The 19078-nt window shown below is 44.3% G+C and overlaps 1 protein-coding gene across 8 annotated transcripts in view; it reads left to right on the top strand.

The window, feature by feature from the left end:
• The window catches only part of SMARCA2 (SWI/SNF related, matrix associated, actin dependent regulator of chromatin, subfamily a, member 2), a 170567-nt gene extending 151761 nt beyond the window's left edge, over positions 1 to 18806 (top strand). For all 8 annotated transcript variants that reach the window (XM_026519295.4, XM_026519290.4, XM_026519293.4 and 5 more), the window contains 3 exons: positions 1693 to 1825; positions 16633 to 16775; positions 17858 to 18806. In XM_026519295.4, coding sequence (XP_026375080.1) covers positions 1693 to 1825; positions 16633 to 16775; positions 17858 to 17893 — 312 coding nt within the window. In that variant the 3' untranslated portion in view covers positions 17894 to 18806. The remainder of the gene's footprint in view (positions 1 to 1692; positions 1826 to 16632; positions 16776 to 17857) is intronic.
• The last annotated feature ends 272 nt before the right edge of the window (positions 18807 to 19078 follow it).

The raw sequence follows: 19078 nt of genomic DNA, 5'->3' as shown, positions 1-19078 counted from the left end.
ACATCTAGAGAAAAAAGAATCACTGCCTCTAATTGCTTGCAGAAAATGCTTATCAAGCCAGCTGCAATAAAGAACTCCCCTTGTCTACTGTAAGTGACACTCAGTTGATGAGAATAACCAGGGGGAGGATACTCTCACTTTAATTTCACCTCCGTTCCACTCCTTTTGTAGGCACCTTCCCCCCACCCCACCCCCGTCTTTATTTCCGGCCCAATGCTCTTGTATCATGAAGAAGGAAGGAGAGGTCCCTGTGTCTGCTACCCAGTGTCAGTGTCAAGCCACCAATAAGTTCCTTAAGCTTCTCTCTGGATCCTGCTTGTTTTCCACCCTCCTGTCCATTCCAGTCATGAAACTGGAGAGCCTGAGAGTCCTTGCACGGGCCTTTTCTGAAAAGACGGTACATTTCGAGGTTCAGAGTGGTGGTCTTTTAACCGAAACACTAGTTCCTGAGAGCACGCCTTCTGTGTTCGAGACGCTCTTGGATGAATGCTAAAGGGAAGAACCAGGACCCAGAGGGTAAACAGGGGTCAATAAGGATGTCTTCTGTGCATGACTACTTGCAGGCCCCGGGTAGGGTTTTGGGATCTTCATACCCCGCTGTGGCAGCTTGGTGCTGCCCCCGCAGGCCCCTTCCCGTGCCCCAGCCTCCCTGTCTGCCCGCGCCCCGTCTCGCACGTGAAGTAGAGTCACAAATGGCTTCCTTCTCAGTCCATCCTGGGGGCTAGCTGCACCCCTTCCCGGTCCCTGGGAACCTATGAATTTGACTGCTTGAGATGCCTCCTAGACAGGGCTCAGAGGGCACCTGTCGTCTTGTGACCGGCTTATGTTACTCAGCATCATGTCCTTGGCTTCATCCTCGTTGCAGCGGGCCAAAGAATCGGGTTTCTCCTTTTTGAGGCTGACGAATTCATTTTCCATAGATACTGCATTTTGTTCCCCCGTCGGTGGACCCTGGCTTGGTACCCCTCGGCGATCCAGAATCACTAGCGGTGCTGTGAAATGGGGTGCAGATCTCCCCGCGAGGCCTCGCTCTCCGCTCCCGCTATATACCGAGAGGCGGGGTGCTGGATCAGACAGTACTTCCTAGTTTTCAGGTGTTTGAGAAAAGGGACCATTTTTGAACTTCAGACCTTAGCGACTCCACGGGGCTGTGCTCAGGTCTGTGCAGACACTAAACAGGAAGTATTGATAGAGCAGTAGCAGCGGGTGCTGATAAGCCCCGAATCCAGAAGAGCCTCCGTTTTGTTGGGGGACGTGCACTTTATAGGAGGTCCCTTTTCCACAGTATCTGAGAGAACAATCCAAGCAAGAAATGCAGTTGGTGAAATACTCCTTTTGTTGTCAAAAATGAGAGGCTAGCTTACGGAAGCCCATGCTTCCCTAAGTCTATAGGCCCGTGCACGCGGACACACATGCACACGTGTGCGCGCGCACACACACACACACACACACACACACACAATTTCAACCACGAATGGACTTTTTTTTTTTCCAGAGGAATCCGTGGGCCTGTGCTTGAGCTTAGGGTTTCCCTGTTGGGTTTCCTGCAGGCACAGAAGCTAGGGCTGTTTCTAACAGGATTCATGGATAACGAAGCACGTGTGTTCCTCGAGGAGGAGAAGAGCGCGTTCTGGTTGAGGACCTCGGGTCCCCAGCTTGCGGTTTTTAACCAGCGCCTCTGTGACCCTTTAGATCTACGAAGACTCGATCGTCTTGCAGTCCGTGTTTAAGAGTGCCCGGCAGAAAATCGCCAAAGAGGAAGAGAGTGAGGACGACAGTAATGAAGAGGAGGAGGAGGAAGAGGAGGAGGAGTCCGAGTCGGAGGGTAAGCCCAGGCCTGTGCTTCCTACACTGCTTTGCCCTTGGCCAGCTGCATAGACGGTTCCACAGAGGCTAACATCACAGACGCTCGAGGCCAGCAGGTCTGGTTTCTATTCCGTGGTCTCCCGCGTCCTTGCTGGGCCACCTTGGGCAGTGGACGTAAGTAACCCTGCTCAAGGTCACTCTTCTTCTAAGACCCAGGAACCACAAACGCCTGCCGGGCACGCCGGGAGCTTAGCATAGGGCCAGCCTCCTAGCAAACGCTCACTGAATGCTGTCTTTGAAAAGTCGGCGTGAAATCCGTTTTCTGTCAACATTGCTCTTCATACCCCCTATCCGCGGTGTAACACAGTGGTCTTCTCCCCTGGGGGGACTGATGGAGCATTGATTCCTGGGCGCCACCCCCGGAGTTTCTGATTCTGTAACCTGTGTTGGGGCTTGCGAGCATTTCTAACTGGGCTGCCGGGCCCAGGACCAAGCACACTGTGAGAATCCGTGTCTTAGAAAGTAATTGTCAACGTAAGCTGGAAACGTGGTCCATCTTATCTGTCGTGGATCAAACACAGGCCCCGTCGGTATTTAAAATTCTGGTATTTTATACATCACGGATTTTTTTTTTTTTTTTTTTTTTGCGCATTTGGAGCTTTTCAAATACTGCATTAGGATATTTACCTGGATTACTGAGTTTTGGTGCCTTCAGAAATTTTTTAAATTAAGTTTTTAGTTACCTTAGAGTGTTATGTTAGTTTCAGGGGTACAATAGTGATTCACCAAATCTGTACCTTTCTCTGTGCCCTTCAGATGGGTACATCCCTCCATCCCCACCGCCTGTTTCCCCCATCCCGCCATCCCTGCTCTGGTAACTATAGAGAACAAACTGATGGTTAAGAGTCTGTTTCTTGGTTTGTCTCTTTTTCCTTGGCTCGTTTTTTTGGTGTCTTAAATTCCACATATGAGTGGGATCATATGGTCCCACTTGGGACCATTTGTCTTTCTCGGACTTATTTCATTCAGCGTAATATTCTAGCTCCATCCATGTTGTTGCAAATGGCAAAATTTCTTTTTTTGTGTGTGTGGTTGCCTACTATTACTCTGTGTGCACGCGCTGCTTTATCCATTCAGAAATTTTGCACCCAAGACCTCTTCTGTCTTAGCTTCATTGCAGCCGTGGTTGAGGACCCTTATATTTAGACAGGGTTAAGGCTGCCTTCAAAAGTCTGAACTTTCTTACCTAATTATGTCCTCACCCCATACCTCCTAAGTAATTAATCCCAGTAGCTTATGGTCTGCTATATGAAACAGTACAGGTAGACTTCAAATTCTTTTTTATTAGATTGGTTCTTGATTACATACTTAGTGCAGACAACTTGGAAAATATATATTTTTTTAAGAAAGGACAATTTGTAATGCCATTACCCGGTATACATTTAGCATTTTGAGAATTTGCCTTCCAGTTGTTTCTCTACCTGTTTTCTTTGTAAAGCACAGCACACTGTTTTTGCAGCCTAATTTTCTATATTATGAACATTTTCCCGTAGCAATGAGTGCCTTCAGACAGCAATATGTTACCATTCATTAATGAGTCTAACAAAACGTTATCAATCTCACTCTAAATACTGTCCTGAAAACGTCTACCCTGAAATCAGTGCAGACGTTTTTCAAACATCGGACGCATGCGTCCTGCCCCCCACTCTGGAGTTGCGATCTGTGTCAGCAGTGTGACGAGTGTCTGTGTCTCCACACCTACATCTGTTCTCAGTGTCTAACCTTTTCCAGTTCCATTCGGTTGCTCCCCGGTTCCGAGATCCCAGCATTTGATGCCTTAGGTCTACATAACAGACCTTAACAAGATCGCCCCTTATTTTAGAGCCATGTCTCTAATCCGCTTTCAGAGACCTGCCCTCTCACCCCTCGCGGTTTAGTTTCTCTGAGCTCTCCTGAGATGCAGTGTGTTAGCTTTCTGGGGCCGCTGTCATGAACCAACACAAACCAGTGGCTTAAACAACCCAAATGTATTACCCACAATTCCACAGGTTGCAGTGAGCGGTGGGTCTGTCTGGAGGCAGAAGGCGAGACCCGTATCCCACGCACCCTCCTCACGCTGCCTCTCTTTGACGCTCTCTTCTGCCTCCTCTTCTTTTTAAAACTGAGGGTGTAATTGACATCTTAGTTGCAGGTGTACAGCATACAGGTTTGATAGCTGAGTAGAGTGTAAAATGCTCACAGTAAACCTGGGCAATAGCCATCACCGCAAGGAGTTACGAATGTTTCCTTTTGCTGGGAACGTAGAAGATCTACCTTCTCAGCAACGGTCACATGCACAGAAGTAACTATAGTTACCACGCTCGACCGCGCCCCGGACTTACCGACGTCGTCCCTTTTGACCCCTTCCCTCACCACACCCCGCAACTTGCCTCAGGGGTTTTTGGTTTTATTTTTAGGAAATCACATTTAAGATCATACGGTTATTTATTTTGCTCATTTCACTTAGTGTAATGCCCTCTGGATCCATCAATGTTGCCACAAACAGCAGGATTTCATTATTTTTATGGCCGAATAATATTCCACTACACACACACACACACACACACACACACTTTCTTTATTCAGCCGTCTGTGGGCACTTAGTTTTCAGATCTTGACTCTAAGTGACGCTGCAGTGAACATGGGGGTTCACACATCTTTCTAACTTAGTGTTATGTTCTTCATGTAAATACCCACACGTGGAATTGCTGGATAATGTCCTTTTTTAAAAAATTGTTGAGGACCCTCTACTGTTTTCCATGGTGGCTGCACAAATTTGCATCCCCGCCAACAGGGTACAAGGGTCCCCTTTTCTCCACATCCTCACCCACACTCTTCTGGTCCTTTTGATACTAGCCATTTTGACGGGCGTGAGGTGATACCTCGTGGTTTCGAGCTCCCATTTCCCCGATGAAGAGAGACGTTGAGCGCCGTGTCGTGTACTTGTTGGCCGTCTGTGTATGTCTTTGGGAACGTGTCTATTCAAATTCTTGGCCCGTTTTGAACTGGCTTGCTTTGCTAATGAAGGTAGAAGGTCTTTACAGATGTTGAACGTCAGCTCCATAACAGAGATGATGGGCAGTTTTCTCCCATGCGGTCAGTTGCTTTTCCATTTCGTGGATGGTTTCCGTGGCCGTGCAGAGGCTTCTTCATCTGATACAGTCACACTTGTGTATTTTTGCTTTTGCCAGCAGTGATTTTTCGGAGCAGACACCGTAAGTCAAGATTAACGTCAAGGAGCGTCCTGCCTGTTTTCTTCTAGGAGTTTTACGGTTTTGGATCGTGTGCTCGTCTTTAATCCGTGTTGAAATAATTCTTGTCATGTGTAAGCTAGTGATCCAGTTTCATTTTCTGGCATGTGGCTGTCCTGTCCTGTTTTCCCAGTACCATTTCCTGAAGAGCCTGTCCCTTCACCATGGTATGATCTTGGCTCTGCTGTAAAGCGACCGTGTGTGTGCTTTATTTCTGGGTGCTCTGTTCTGTTGCACTGATCTCGTGTCTGGTTTTCATGCCAACACCATACTGTTTTGATTGCTCCAGCTTTGTAATATAGTTTGAAATCGCTGAGCGTGGTACCTCCAGCTTTGTTCTTTCTCAAGCTTGTTTGGCTACTCTGGACCTTTTATGGCTTGATTCAAGTTTTAGGGGATTGTTCCTTCAATTTCTGTGAAAAATGCCATTGGAATTTTGATAGATGGCATGGAATCTGCAGGTTGCTTTGGCTAGTATGGACTTGTTAACAATGCTGTTTCTTCCAGTTGGTAGCACTAATATTTTTTTCCATTTCTCTGTGGATGCTTCCCTTTGTTTCATTCACGTCTGATAGCTTTCAGCTTACAGGTCTTTCACCTCCTCAAGTTAAATTTATTCTTAGGTATTTTATTCTTTGTGAGGCAACTGTAAATAGAGTAGTTTTCTTGATATTTTCTGAGAGCTTGTTACTAGTGTGTATAAACACAAAAGATTTTAGCATATTGATTTTGTATCATTCCACTGAATTCTTCGATTGGCTCTAACATATTTTGAGTCATTGGGGGAATCTTTAGGGTGTTCTTTATATAAGATCTGCAAATGGTGACAGTTTTTCTTCTTCCTTTCCAACTTGGGTGCCTTTTCTTTTTCTTGCCTAACTGCTCACAGTAGGACTTCCAATACTGTGTTGAGTAAAAGTAGCAAGAGTGGGCATCCTTCTTTTTGTCCTGATCGTAGGGGAAAGGCTTTCAGATTTTCTCCATCGAGTATACTATTATTAGCTGTGGGCTTGTCCTCTATGGCCTCGAGTATGTTGACGTCTTGTCCCTCTATATGCACTTTGTTGAGAGTTTCTATCATAAATGAATGTTGAATTTTGTCAAATGCTTTTTCTACATCTATTGAGATGATCATGGTTTTTATCCTTTGTTTTGTTAATGTGACACATCATGTTGATTGATTGACTTATGGATGTAAACCATCCTTGCACGGAATACATCTCTCCTTTTTTTTTTTTTTTAAAGATTTTAAGTAATCTGTACACCTAACGTGGGACACCCACTTACCATCCCGGGATCAAGAGTTGCATGCTCTCCCGACTGAGCCCGCCAGGAGCCCTGGAGTAAATCCCTCTTGATTGTGGTATATGATCCTTTTAATGTGTAGTTCAATTTGTATTGCTAATACGTTGAGGACTTTTTGCATCTGTGCTCATCAGGGATAGTGGCCTTAATAGTCTTCCCTTGTAGCACCCTTGTCTGGTTTGCTACCAGGGTGATGCCGGCCTCAGAAAATGAGTTTGGAAGTGTTTCTTCTTCATTGTTCGAGTTCGAGAAGATTCTTCGTCATTCTCCCTTGAATGTCTGGGAGAGTTCCCCAGCGGAGCTGTCTGGTTGTGGACTTCCGTCGGTTGGGAGGTGTTTGATCACTGATTGATCTTCTAACCTAGTAACTGATCTGTTCGTATTTTCTATCTTTTTATGATTCAGTCTTGGTAGGTTGTATATCCTAGGAATTTATGTCCTCTAAGTCGTCAACAGTGTTGGCATATAGTTGTTCGTAGTGGTCTCTTCAGATCCTTTGTGTTTCAGTTGTAACTTCTCTTTCATTTCGGAGGTGAGACCTTTTTCTCTTGGTGAGTGTAGCTAAAGGTTTGTCAATTTTGTTTTAAAGAAACAGCTTTTAGTCTCATAGATCTTTTCTATTGTCTTTTTACTCTGTTTCACTTTTTTCTGCTCTGATCTTTATTAACTCCTTCTTTTTACTAACTTTGGACTTGTTTTGTTCTTTTAGTCCCTTGAGGTGTAAAGGTAGGTTGAGATTTTTCTTCTTTCTTGATGTAGCCTCTTAGAAGTGCTGTTGCTAAGTTTTGGTATTGTTTTCATTTTCATTTGTCTCAAAGTAATTTTTTTATTTCTCCTTTGATTTTTTTGTTGTTGACCCATTTGTGGTTCAGTAACATTTTTTAATCTCCATGTGTTTTAATTTACCAGTTTTTTTTTTAAGATTTTATTTATTTATTTGACAGAGAAAGAGACAGCCAGTGAGAGAGGGAACACAAGCAGGGGGAGTGGGAGAGGAAGAAGCAGGCTCCTAGTGGAGGAGCCCGATGTGGGGCTCGATCCCAGAATGCTGGGATCACGCCCTGAGCCAAAGGCAGATGCTTAACGACTGAGCCACCCAGGCGCCCCTTTACCAGTTTTCTTCTTATACTCAATTTCTGTTTTCATTCCATTGTGGTCAGAAAAGATGCTTTATATTTCAGTCTTTTTAAGTTTGTTAAGATTTGGTTTGTGGCCTCATGTCTGACTTATCCTGGAGATTATCCCACGTGCACTTAAGAATGTGTATTCTGTTTTTGGATGAAATGTTCGGTATGTATCTGTTAAGTCCCTCTGATCCAACATGTCACCTAAGACCTATGTTTCCTTCTTGCTTTTCTTTCGGGTTGATCTCTCCACTGATGTAACTGGAGTACTGAAGTCGTGTACTATTACTGTATTGCTGTCTCTTTATGTCCATTAGTATTTGCTTTATGTATACTGGTGTGCCTATGATGGTGCGTAAATAATCACAGATGTTTTATCCTCTTGGTGGATGGACCCATTCCTCATTACGTCATTCCTCATTACGTCATGCTCTTTTTCTTATTCCAGTCTCCTGTAAAAGTTTATTTTGTCTGATATAACTATAGCTGCCCCAGCTTTGTTTTGGTTTTGATTTGCATGGGATATCTTTCTCTATCCCTTCACTTTCAGTCTGTTTCTTTAGAGCTGAATGATTTTGTGGGCAGCATATAGATGGTTTTATTGAAATATTATTGACATACTGTATCCTGTTAGTTTCAGGTGTACATCATAGTGATTTGATATTTTTATATATTACAAACTGGTCCCCACACTAAGTCTAGTTGCCATCTGAATCCATAAAAAGTTATAACAGTATTATTGGCTATAGTCCCTATGCTGTCCATTGTATCTCTATCTAAGACTTTATAAATTGGAGTTTGTGAAGTCCCCTTCACCACTCCTCCCCACTCTGGTAACCAGTCATTTGTCTCTGAGTCTGTTTTGTTCATTTGTTTTTTTAGATTCCATATGTAAACATGTGAAATTACATGGCATTTGTCTTCTCCGCCTGACTTATTTCATTATATCCTCTCAATCTATCCATGTGGCAGCAAATGGCAAGATTTCATTCTTTTTTGTGGCTGAGTACTATTTCATTGTGTGTATAGATCACATCTATCACTGGATGCTTGGGTCACTTCTGTATCGTGGCTGTTGTAAATGATACGGAAATGAACAGAGGGGCACATCTATCGCTTTGAATTCGTGTTTTCCTTTTTCAGATCAATACCCAGAACTGGCATCGCTGGATCATGTGGTAGTACTACTTTTAATTTTTTACAGAATCTCCATTGTGTTTTCTCTAGGGGCTGCACAAACTGCCATTTCCACCAGCGGTGCAGGAGGCTTCCTTTGTCTTCTGCACCCTCGCCAGCACTTCTTTTCGATAATAGCCAATCTGACAGGTGTGCGGTGCTTTCTCATTGTGGTTTTGATTTCTATTTCCCTGACGACGAGTGATGTTGAGCCTCTTTTCATGTGCCTGTTGGCTGGCATCTTTGGGAAATGTCTATTCAAGTCCTCTACCCTTTTTTTTTTTTAATTGGGTTGTGTTTGTTATTAAGTTTTATGAGCTCTTTATATATTTTGGATATTAACCCCTCATTGGATGTATGACTTGCAAGTATCTGTAACATTCAGTAGGTTGTCTTTTCCTTTTGTTGATGGTTTCCTTCACTGTACAGAAGCTTTTTAGTATGATGTAGTCCATTTATTTTAGCTTTTGTTGCCATTGCCTGAAGCAACTAGTACCAAAAAAATACTAAAACTGATGTCCGCTTACTGTGTGTTTTCTTGTAGGAGTTTTATGGTTTCAGGTCTCACCTTTAACCTTTTATTGCATTTTGAATTTATTTTGTATTTGGTATAAGATAGTGGTCCAGTTTCACGTTTTTGCATGTAGCTGCCCCGTTTTCTCAGCACCATTTATTGGAGAGACTGTCTTTTCCCCGATTATATAGTCTTGCTTCCTTTGACCATATAAGCGTGGGTTTATTTCTGAGCCCTCTGTTCGGTTCCATTGCTCTGTGTGTCTGTTTTCACGCCGGTCCATGCTGTTTTCATTACTGTAGATCTGTAGTGTAGTTGGAAATGAGGGAGCTTGATACCTCTGGCTTTGTTCTTTCTCAAGATTGCTCTGGCTATTTGATGTCCTTGGTGGTTCTGTACAAATTTTAGCATTATTTGTTCCAGTTCTGTGGGAAAACGCCATTCACGTCATCGTGGGGATTGTACTGAATCTTTAGATTGCTGTGGATAGTATGGACATTTTAATAATCCTAAGCTTTCTAACCCACAAGCATGGTGTAACTTTCCACTATTCGTGTCCTCTTCAGTTTCTTTCATCGGTGTCTTAAAATGCTCAGAGTACAGGTCTTACATCTCCTTGGTTAAATTCATCCCTAGGTATTTTATTATTTCGGTGCAGTTGTAAGCAGGATTATTTTCTTCATTTCTCTGATAGCTCATTAGTCGTATATGGAAACAAAACATTTCTGTGTTAAGTTTGTATCCTCCTGGGGCGCCTGGGTGGCACAGCGGTTAAGCGTCTGCCTTCGGCTCAGGGCGTGATCCCGGCGTTATGGGATCGAGCCCCACATCAGGCTCCTCCACTATGAGCCTGCTTCTTCCTCTCTCACTCCCCCTGCTTGTGTTCCCTCTCTCGCTGGCTGTCTCTATCTCTGTCAAATAAATAAAAAAATCTTAAAAAAAAAAAGAAAAAAAAAAGTTTGTATCCTCCTACTTTGCCAAATTCATTGAATTCGTTCTAATAGTGTTTTGGTGCAGTGTTTAGGCTTTGCTAAATATGTCCTCTGTCAAAAGGGAGTTTTACTACTTTTCCAATGTGGACACCTTTTACTTCCTTTTCTTCAGTGACTGCTCAGGTTAGGACTTCCAATACTATGTTGAACAGAAGTGGCAAAAGTAGGCATCCTGACCTTGTTCCTGATCTTCGAGGAAGAGCTCTCGGTTTTTCACCATTTGAATATGCGGTTCGCTGTGGGGTTTTGTATAAGATCTTCATTATGTTGCAGTATGTTCCCTCTCTGCCTACTTTGTTGAGAATATCATAAAGGGCTGTTGATTTTATCACGTGTGTTTTTGGCATCTATTGAGAGATGATGTTTAGCCTTCGTTTTGTTACTGTGGTGCAGTACGTTGCTCTGTGGATTTGAACCATCCTGCATCCGTGAAATCCACTCGATTATGGCTGTGATCTTTTCACGCATTGTTGAATTCAGTTTGCTAACGTTTCGTTGTGAACTTCTGCATCTGTGTCCTTCATGTGCATTGGCCTGTATTTTCTCTTCTTGCGGTGTCTCTGTGTAATACTGGCCCCGTAAAATGAATTTGAAAACATTCCTCCTTCAATTTTTTGAATAACTTAAGGATGGTTGGTAGAATTCACCTGTAGAGTTTTCTGGTCCTGGACTTTGGTGGGTTTTGTTTTTTTTTTAAAGATTTCATTTATTTATTTAACAGAGATAGAGACAGCGAGAGAGGGAACACAGCAGGGGGAGTGGGAGAGGAAGAAGCAGGCTCATAGCGGAGGAGCCTGATGTGGGACTCGATCCCGTAACGCCGGGATCACGCCCTGAGCCGAAGGCAGACGCTCAACCGCTGTGCCACCCAGGCGTCCCCAGTTTTGTGGGTTTTTAAAATTACTGATTCAATTTAATTACTTGGATTTGCTCTATTCAGCTTTTCTATTTCTTCGTAATAGAGGCTTGGAAGATAGTTTCTAGGAATGGATCCGTTTTTTTTTCTGTTTTCCAATTTGTTGGCATATAAAAGTTTATAGTAGTTGCTTATGATCCTTTGCATTTCTGATTTTATTTAAGCCCTCGTTTGAGGAATCTGGCTAGAGGTTTATCAGTTTTATCATTTCAAACAATGCCCTTTTAGTTACATTGATGCATTCTATTTTTTTAGTCATAATTTCACTAATGTCCTCTCTGACTTCAGGCTACCTTTTTCTAGTTCTTTGTTTATTGGGGATTTTTCTTGTTTCTAGAGGTAGGCTTGGATTGGCGTGAACTTCCGTCTTAGAACTGCTTGTGTTGCATCCACAGATTTCGAAACCTTGCGTTTCCGTTTTCATTTGTGCCGGAGATTTTATTTCCTTTTTGATTTCTTTGTTGACTCATGGGTTGTTTAGAATGTTTAGTATCCACATCTTTGTGTTTTTTTCCAGTGTCCTCCTTGTAAGCAATTTCTAGTTTCATACTGTTGTAGTCAAAAATAAAAGGTGCTTTCCATGATTTCATTCTTAGATGTTTGGAGAACTGTTCTGTGGCCCAACATATCAGTCCTGGACAATGTTGCCTGCGCCCTTGAGAAGAATGTATCGTCTCCCGTGTTTGGATGGAATGTTCTCTAAACATGTGTTGACTTTATGTGATCTCATATGTCATTTAAGGCCATTCACTGATGTAAGTGAGGTAATAAGGTCCCCCCCTTTCTGCTATTGCTGTCCTTTTCTTCCCTTACATCCCTCATATTTGCTTCGTGTCATTTAGCTGTTTCGTGTTGGGTACGTACATGTTTATGAATGTTATTTCATCATCATAGCATGGTCTTTGTTTTAAAGTCTGTTTGGTCTAACTGTTGCTGCTCCAGATTTTAATTTGCTTGGACTGTTTTTCCATCCCTTCTCCTCCGGGGGGGTCTGTAGATCTGGAGGGAAGGCTCTTGTAGGCAGCAGAGAGTTGGGTCTTGTTTTTTTCTTTTTTAATCCATTCAGTCAACTGTCCTTTGATTGTCCTCTTTAGCCAATTTATATTTAAATGAACTATTGATAGCTATCTGCTCCCTGCCATTTTGTTCATTGCTTTTGGGAGTTTTTATGGTTTCTCTCCGCACCTTTGTTCGCTTACATCTCTTCATCTGTGGTTACATGACTCAGTTTAGTGGTAGCCATAGTTCTTTTGATCTTTTGTGTATTTATCCTAGGCTTCCGCTTTGTGTTGCCAGGAGACTTTTATAATACAGTCTATTTTAAGTTGTTAAAACTTAACATTTTCTAAGGCTCTACATTTTTAATCTCCCCTTTCCACCTTTTAGGATTTTTGTAAAGATTTTATTTGAGAGAGGGGGAGGGGCAGAGGGCGAAGCTTGATGTGAGACTTGATCCCAGGACCCCAAGGCAGATACTTAACCAACTGAGCCCCCGCTCCAGGTTTTATATTTTTAAAGTTACATCTTACATCTCTGTATATACTTGTGTATCTCAACTAGTTATTGTAGTTATGGTTACTTTCACCACTTTTGTCTTTTAACCTTCATACTAACTTCACAAGTGATCAGGTCACTACCTTCATTGTATATTTACCACTGTGATTTATTATTTGCACCTTTTGTTTTTTGCCGAAAAAGTCCCTGTAACACTTCTTATAGGGCCAGTTTGTGTCGATGAACTTTAGCTGTTGCTTGTCTGGAAAACATTTTTCTCCAATTCTGAATGACAGATGTGCCAGGTTCAGTGTTCCTGGTTGGCCCTCTTTTTTCCTTCGAGCATTCTGCATGTATCTGCCACTCCCTCCTAGTGTTTCTGCTGAGAAATCTGCTGCTACCCTTAGGGGGTTTCCGGTGTACTTTTCACGCTGCTCCAGTCGGGTTTCTGTCCGTCTTCTGTGGAACTCCCCTCCTGCAGCTTCCAGTTCGGCCTCTGCTTTCTTCAGCTGTGTGACTTTCATGGGCTACTTGTCAGTATTCTCTCCCTCTTGGTGGCAGTTCTCCGTGTTCCTCCAACCTCCTACCCAATTCACTGAGCACTTTTAGGGCCCTTATTTTCTATTCCTCGTCTGATAAAGTCCTTAAGAAAATGGAAGTGAAGGGTATACCTAACTAAGGTTTTCTCGTCCTCTTTCATTTGGAACACAGTCCTGTGTCTCTGTTCTCCTTGACTCTGCGTTGGTTTCATGCCTTAGTGAACCCACCACGTCTCTGACTCTTGAAGGAGTAGCCTCTTGGTGGAGATGACACTGCTTTACCCTGGCCCTCTCTCTTGGTTGTCTGTCTCACCGCTGTGATGGTCCAAGCAGCCTGTTTTGGGGGCCCCTGTAGTTAAGGTTGTGTCAAGGAGCAGTCATGGTCTCAAGGGGGCGGGTCTCCAGGAGCATCCCAGTTCAGGCTGCTTCGACTCCAGACCCTCAGGCAGCGGCTTGTCAAGTGTGCAAACATGCACAGGGCTGCTGGGGCCCAAGCAGAAGCCTGCTGGCCCCCGAGCCGGGCGACCTCAAGAGGGCCACGGGCTGGCAGTCATAACAACCCAGCGTGCCAGTGTGTGTAAGTACCGCCCTTTGGGAGACACCGACTCTCTGGAGTGTGGCAGAGGAAGAACTCAACACCCACCCTGTAAGGTCGCACGAAAGGGTTACCGTCTGTCCTTAGATGTGTGTTTCGTTAGAAGCTAGCCCCTCAGCCCGTCTGCGTGAAGATCAGTTGACACGTCTCTTTCACCACAGCGCTGGGGATCTTGGACTCTTGTCTTTAGCTGTACCCCGAGGGAGCGGGAGAGGCTAAACGGGGCACCAGAGGAGGGTACAACTCCTTTCCAGGAGTTAAACTGCTGTGAGGTAGAGGGAAAGTGCAAAGACGCCTCTATCCCTAGAGAGCACCCCAGCAGGCCCTCACATGTGTGTCCAATTTGGTGCCTGCCCCTTGGGGTGATGCTTTAACAAAACAAAGAAGCCTCGTTCACCGAAAGCCTAGGTGCTGCTTGGTCATTGTCTCTGTCCTGGGGCAAGAGACCCAGTTCTTAGCTATTAGAGCCCTGTGGGATTTGCGCATGGGAGACCTGTTGGTTCTCAAAGGTAGATGTTTTAGGGACTCCTCTATCAGGTTCAGGTCTTAAAAGTTGTTGGGGTACCCACTGTGGGGTTCAAACCCTTCACTCCTTGGGGAGAGTCTTCACATTTTGAGTTCCCTCCTAATCTTGGGTCGCCAGCCCCAGGGTGGGATTATAGTGAGTGTGTGTCTCAGCCTCTCCTACCTGGTGGATGGGTTTTCCTTATTTACCTGCTCTGTAGGAGTCACTCAGCTCCATTTTGGGTTTTTTTCCAAAGGAAATTGTTCTACAGGTAGCTGTAGATTGGGTGGGTCTTTGGGAGGTGAGTTCAGAATGTTCCTTTGTTGCCATCTTGAACCAGGAGCTCTGCTGCTTTTTGTAAGGACTCAGGGCTCGCCTGGTTCATCCAGGATTGTCATCATCCCTTTGGCCATGTCATGTCACATTTGGGGGATTAGGACAGGGACATCTCCAAGGGGCTGTTATTCTGCCTGCCACCCTTGATAATTAGCCCTTAAGGGTGGGGTCATAAAGCCTTAGGATGCTGTTTGCAGTGCTCCTCTGCTGGTCCAGTGTTTCAGCCAAGGTAGGCCTGGCAGGTAGGTTTTTTGGAGGCCCATGTCCATGGACACACAGAGCCTAGTAGCTTAAGAGCATCCCACCCTCCAAGGTGTGGCTAAATCATCTACTTGGAGAGAAATTTTCTTACCTTTTCTGCCGGTCTTCTGCCCTCTCACACCTTGAGTGGATTTTTCTGTACTCCAAATGTCAGGAAGTTCTCCACCTGTACAGATAGATACTTCGTTTTTTTTCATTGAGACTTTTTTTTTAAAGAGGCCTTTACATCTTTATGCCTTTCTATTAATAGGTCAACCTTTCCACCCCCCCATAGTTTCTTCTTTTCTCCAGTTACTCCACCCAAACAGCAGGCCCCTACCTTGCAAGTCCGCTATGCAGCAGACACTTGGGTACAAGGGACGGAAGCCAGACCAGGAGTACTATTTTGCATATTCAGATTTGCCCGCCTCTGCCGTGTTCGGGCGACGCAGAGGGCGTAGGCCGGTACTACAGGTCAGAACAGCTCTGAGCTCAACAGTGTTGTCAGCCTCTGCCTCCATGGAAGATTTCATTTTTGTAAATATTGTGGTGGGTTCCCCCACTTCACAAACGAAGTCTGTACTGGTCTCCGAGCTTCCTTCTGGAGCTATAATTCCCTCCAGACCAGTATCTAGGTGTCTCGAGGCCCGACCAACCTGAAATTCCAGTAGGACTGGTGTGAAGGAGAGCCCCGCATCCTCGCTGACTTCATCATCAAGTCCTAAAAAACGGTTTGCTGTGGACACCTATCCCAGAACAGTGCCGCAGAACAGATGTTCCTTGTACGCTGGGTTGCACGCCTACCTCTGTGGCCTTGGCACGATGAACTCTCCCACGTGTTTTTATTCTTTTGCTCAGAATAGCCCTGTGAAGGTGGACAGGGGTGCTGTCTTACTGACGGCTAATTTAACAGAACGCTGAGAAATTTGCCATATGGATATATAGTCACCAAACCTCCCCCAAATTCTGACAAATCTGTCAACAAAGAGGTTTACAGCAGCTTTGCTTATTATACTGGCAAAAAAAAGCTGGGAACTTCAGCACCCGTCACTAGAGGACTGGTTAAATCATTTAGCGTAGACCCTTGAGGCAGAACATTTTCAGGCCTTGGAAAGAATTAGGCAGGTAGACACTCATGGACAGAAGTGTCCCCCATAGGTGAGGAGGAAGGTAAGGTGGCTAATTGGGGCATGCCTAAAGCAAGTGAGTGTGCGCGCCGGAATTCTTTATATAATTATAGACCATCAGTTGTTTGTTCTTCAAATAATTGTGATTATTTCCAGAAACAATCAGGAGCTAGTAGAGATGGGGGAAAGAAAGTGTCCACAATCATTTCACTTTCCATTTTGTACCGTTCTGTGCTGTTAATAGTATCCCATTCAAGTCAACTAGAGTTATCCACACGGTAACACTGGCCTCTAAAAAAAAAAAAGGCTTTATACTTACATGTACTTTGTCCTGACAAAGTTCTATTGAATAAACACCCACAACCCTCCCCAAGTGAGAAAGGCAGCTCTGTGTCCTGCTGAGGAAGGTCCCCGTCCGACCACTCAGAGACCACAGAAAGGGACTCCGCCCGCTGCCTGGCAGGGGATATCACCCCCTGGTGTAGCCTGGTTGGGGTAACGATGTAATATACCTTCCTAACCAGGGTGGGTCTGTGAGGGAAGGCAGGTGCTAACGGGACAATGGAGAACAGGCATAAATTGAGAAGGTACTGGGCACTCCCGGTGACCTTTTCACTCCCTGGGGAAGGCCTTCCCCACGATTCCTCACTGCTGGTTTGTTTTTTTGTTGTAGCAAAATCTGTTAAGGTGAAAATCAAGCTCAATAAAAAAGACGAGAAGGGCCGGGACAAAGGCAAAGGCAAGAAAAGGCCGAATCGGGGAAAAGCCAAGCCTGTAGTGAGTGATTTCGACAGCGATGAGGAACAGGATGAAAATGTAAGTGGGACGGGCTTTGGCTGAAGCCCAGAAGCCCTCTCCGCTCCTTTCCTCTCGTGTAACTGCTTTATTATCCAGAAATGGAAATGTAAAGACTGGGGGAGATTTCGTTCCTGAGGGCTGTGAACTAAGCTGCCCGAGACAAAGAGTTCCGGGCTTTGGGTTGCTGCCTCTTTAACTGTCTCCACAAATGAGAAACGACTCAGTCGAGTTTCCGCTTCTCCTTTCTTACCTTCCCAGCACTTAGTTTTCTCGATGGCTGCTGCTTTTTAATTTTGAAAAATTCAGGAGCAGGGATGGAGCCAGGCCCTGAAATACTTCCCTTCCCCTGTGAGGTCATCTTTAGTGCTCGTGGGAGCCTCCGAGGAGAGCTGTCACTTGCCCTGTCACAGAAACCCAGGCCCAGGTTAGGTGTGTTTGGCTCCAGGTCGTAGAAGCAAATGGCAGAGGTTGGACTGAGACCCAAACAGTGTAACTGGGTTTAGCACGCAGTGCCCGGATGTGGACAAGGGCCAGTGGTCTCCATTTTATCCACTTTCCAGGAGACCTCAGGTTCCCTAGCACGACCCCCTCCCCCCCACGACTGAAAGAATTTACCATTTGAGTCTGTATGCTAGTCGGGTTTTCCTGCAGTGCGCTGCCATTTGGGTCTGATGGAAAACACTTGAGAATCCTTAATGCCACCCCACCCAGCCTTCACCCTTGGCCCAGACTTTTTCAAATACATTTAAAATGCTGTGTTTTCTTTAGACCTACCCGTGAGTAGACAGCGACTGCATTGTCCTTTTGACCTCTGGTGAATTTTCTAAACCCACAGTGCTAAAAATAAAAGTTACTAGCCTTGACCTTCTCGTGCCAGACAGTGGTACAGATGGTGGGTAGCGCTTTGGGACTCCCCGCCAGAAGCTCCCCTTTTTGAGCTGGGATTCCTCCCAAGTGTCCCGCCACCTTGCCACAGAATGCGGAGATGTGGGTTAGCCCTTTCCAAAATGTCATCTTTTTTCTACTTTGGCTCTGGAGGGTTTATTAGGTCTTTTTCCTATGTGTGATTTCATGCATTTTTATCCTATGTTTATTTTTAGGAACAGTCAGAAGCAAGTGGGACTGATGATGAGTGATCAGTATGGACCTTTTTTCCCCTCGGTAGAACTGAACTCCCTCCTCTCCTCTCTCATTTCTGCCCAGTGAGTTCATTTGTCCTATGGGCCCTGGGTTGTCTTTGTATCATCATCATCTATAAACTAGCTTTAGGATAGTGCCAGACAAACATATGATATCATGGTGTAAAAACACACGACACGCACATACACAAATATTTGTAACATATTGTGACCAAATGGGCCTCAAAGATTCAAAGATTAAAACAGACAAAGCTTTTGATGGAAAATATGTGGGTGGATAGTATATTTCTATGGGTGGGTCTAATTTGGTAACGGTTTGATTGTGCCTGGTTTTACCACCTGTTCAGATGAGAAGATTTTTTTGTCTTTTTGTAGCACTGATAACCAGGAGAAGCCATTAAAAGCCACTGGTTATTTTATTTTTCATCAGGCAATTTTCAAGGTTTTAATTTGTTCGGTATTTTTTTTTTTTTACACTGTGGTACATATAAGCAACTTTAATAGGTAATAAATGTACAGTAGTTAGACTTCACCTGCATAGACATTTTTCCATTTTATGCTCTATGATCTGAAAAAAAATGCTTTTTGAACTGTATAAGATTTATGTCTACTGTAAACATTGCTTAATTTTTTTTTGCTCTTGAGTTAAACAAAACAAAGTTCTGTTGAAAACGCTATTGAATATTGCAATCTAATCTATATAGTGTACTGGATGGCTTCTTTTATCCACCTGATCTCCTATGTTACCGGTGTGTATCGTCTCCTTCTCCCTAAAGTGTACTTAATCTTTGCTTTCTTTGCACAATGTCTTTGGTTGCAAGTCATAAGCCTGAGGCAAATAAAATTCCAGTAATTTCCAAGAATGTGGTGTTGGTGCTTTCCTAATAAAGAGATAATTTAGCTCAGCAAACACTGCCTCTTGTGTTTTGAGTTCTAGGGAATTGCATCCCTGGTGCCTGAGTGAAGGTCTCCTGCAGAGGGCTGGATAGGCTCTGGCTACGGCATGCTTGGTAGGAAAAAAAAGAAAAAAGACGGAGAGCACCAGTCTCCTGGAACGAATCAGGTTTGCCACAAAGGAGAGGAGTCCAGAACTTTTACGATTTTAATCTCAAGCACCAGGAGACATGTGGCCAGGGACCCAGCCACCCTAAGCCCCTGCTCCACCTTTTCTAGTGCTTTAAA

The sequence above is a fragment of the Ursus arctos genome, unplaced genomic scaffold (genome assembly GCF_023065955.2).
Source record: "Ursus arctos isolate Adak ecotype North America unplaced genomic scaffold, UrsArc2.0 scaffold_33, whole genome shotgun sequence".
NCBI classification, from domain to species: domain Eukaryota; kingdom Metazoa; phylum Chordata; class Mammalia; order Carnivora; family Ursidae; genus Ursus; species Ursus arctos.
The sequence above is the reverse complement of the archived record's forward strand: the minus strand, read 5'-3'. Positions and strand labels throughout refer to the sequence as shown.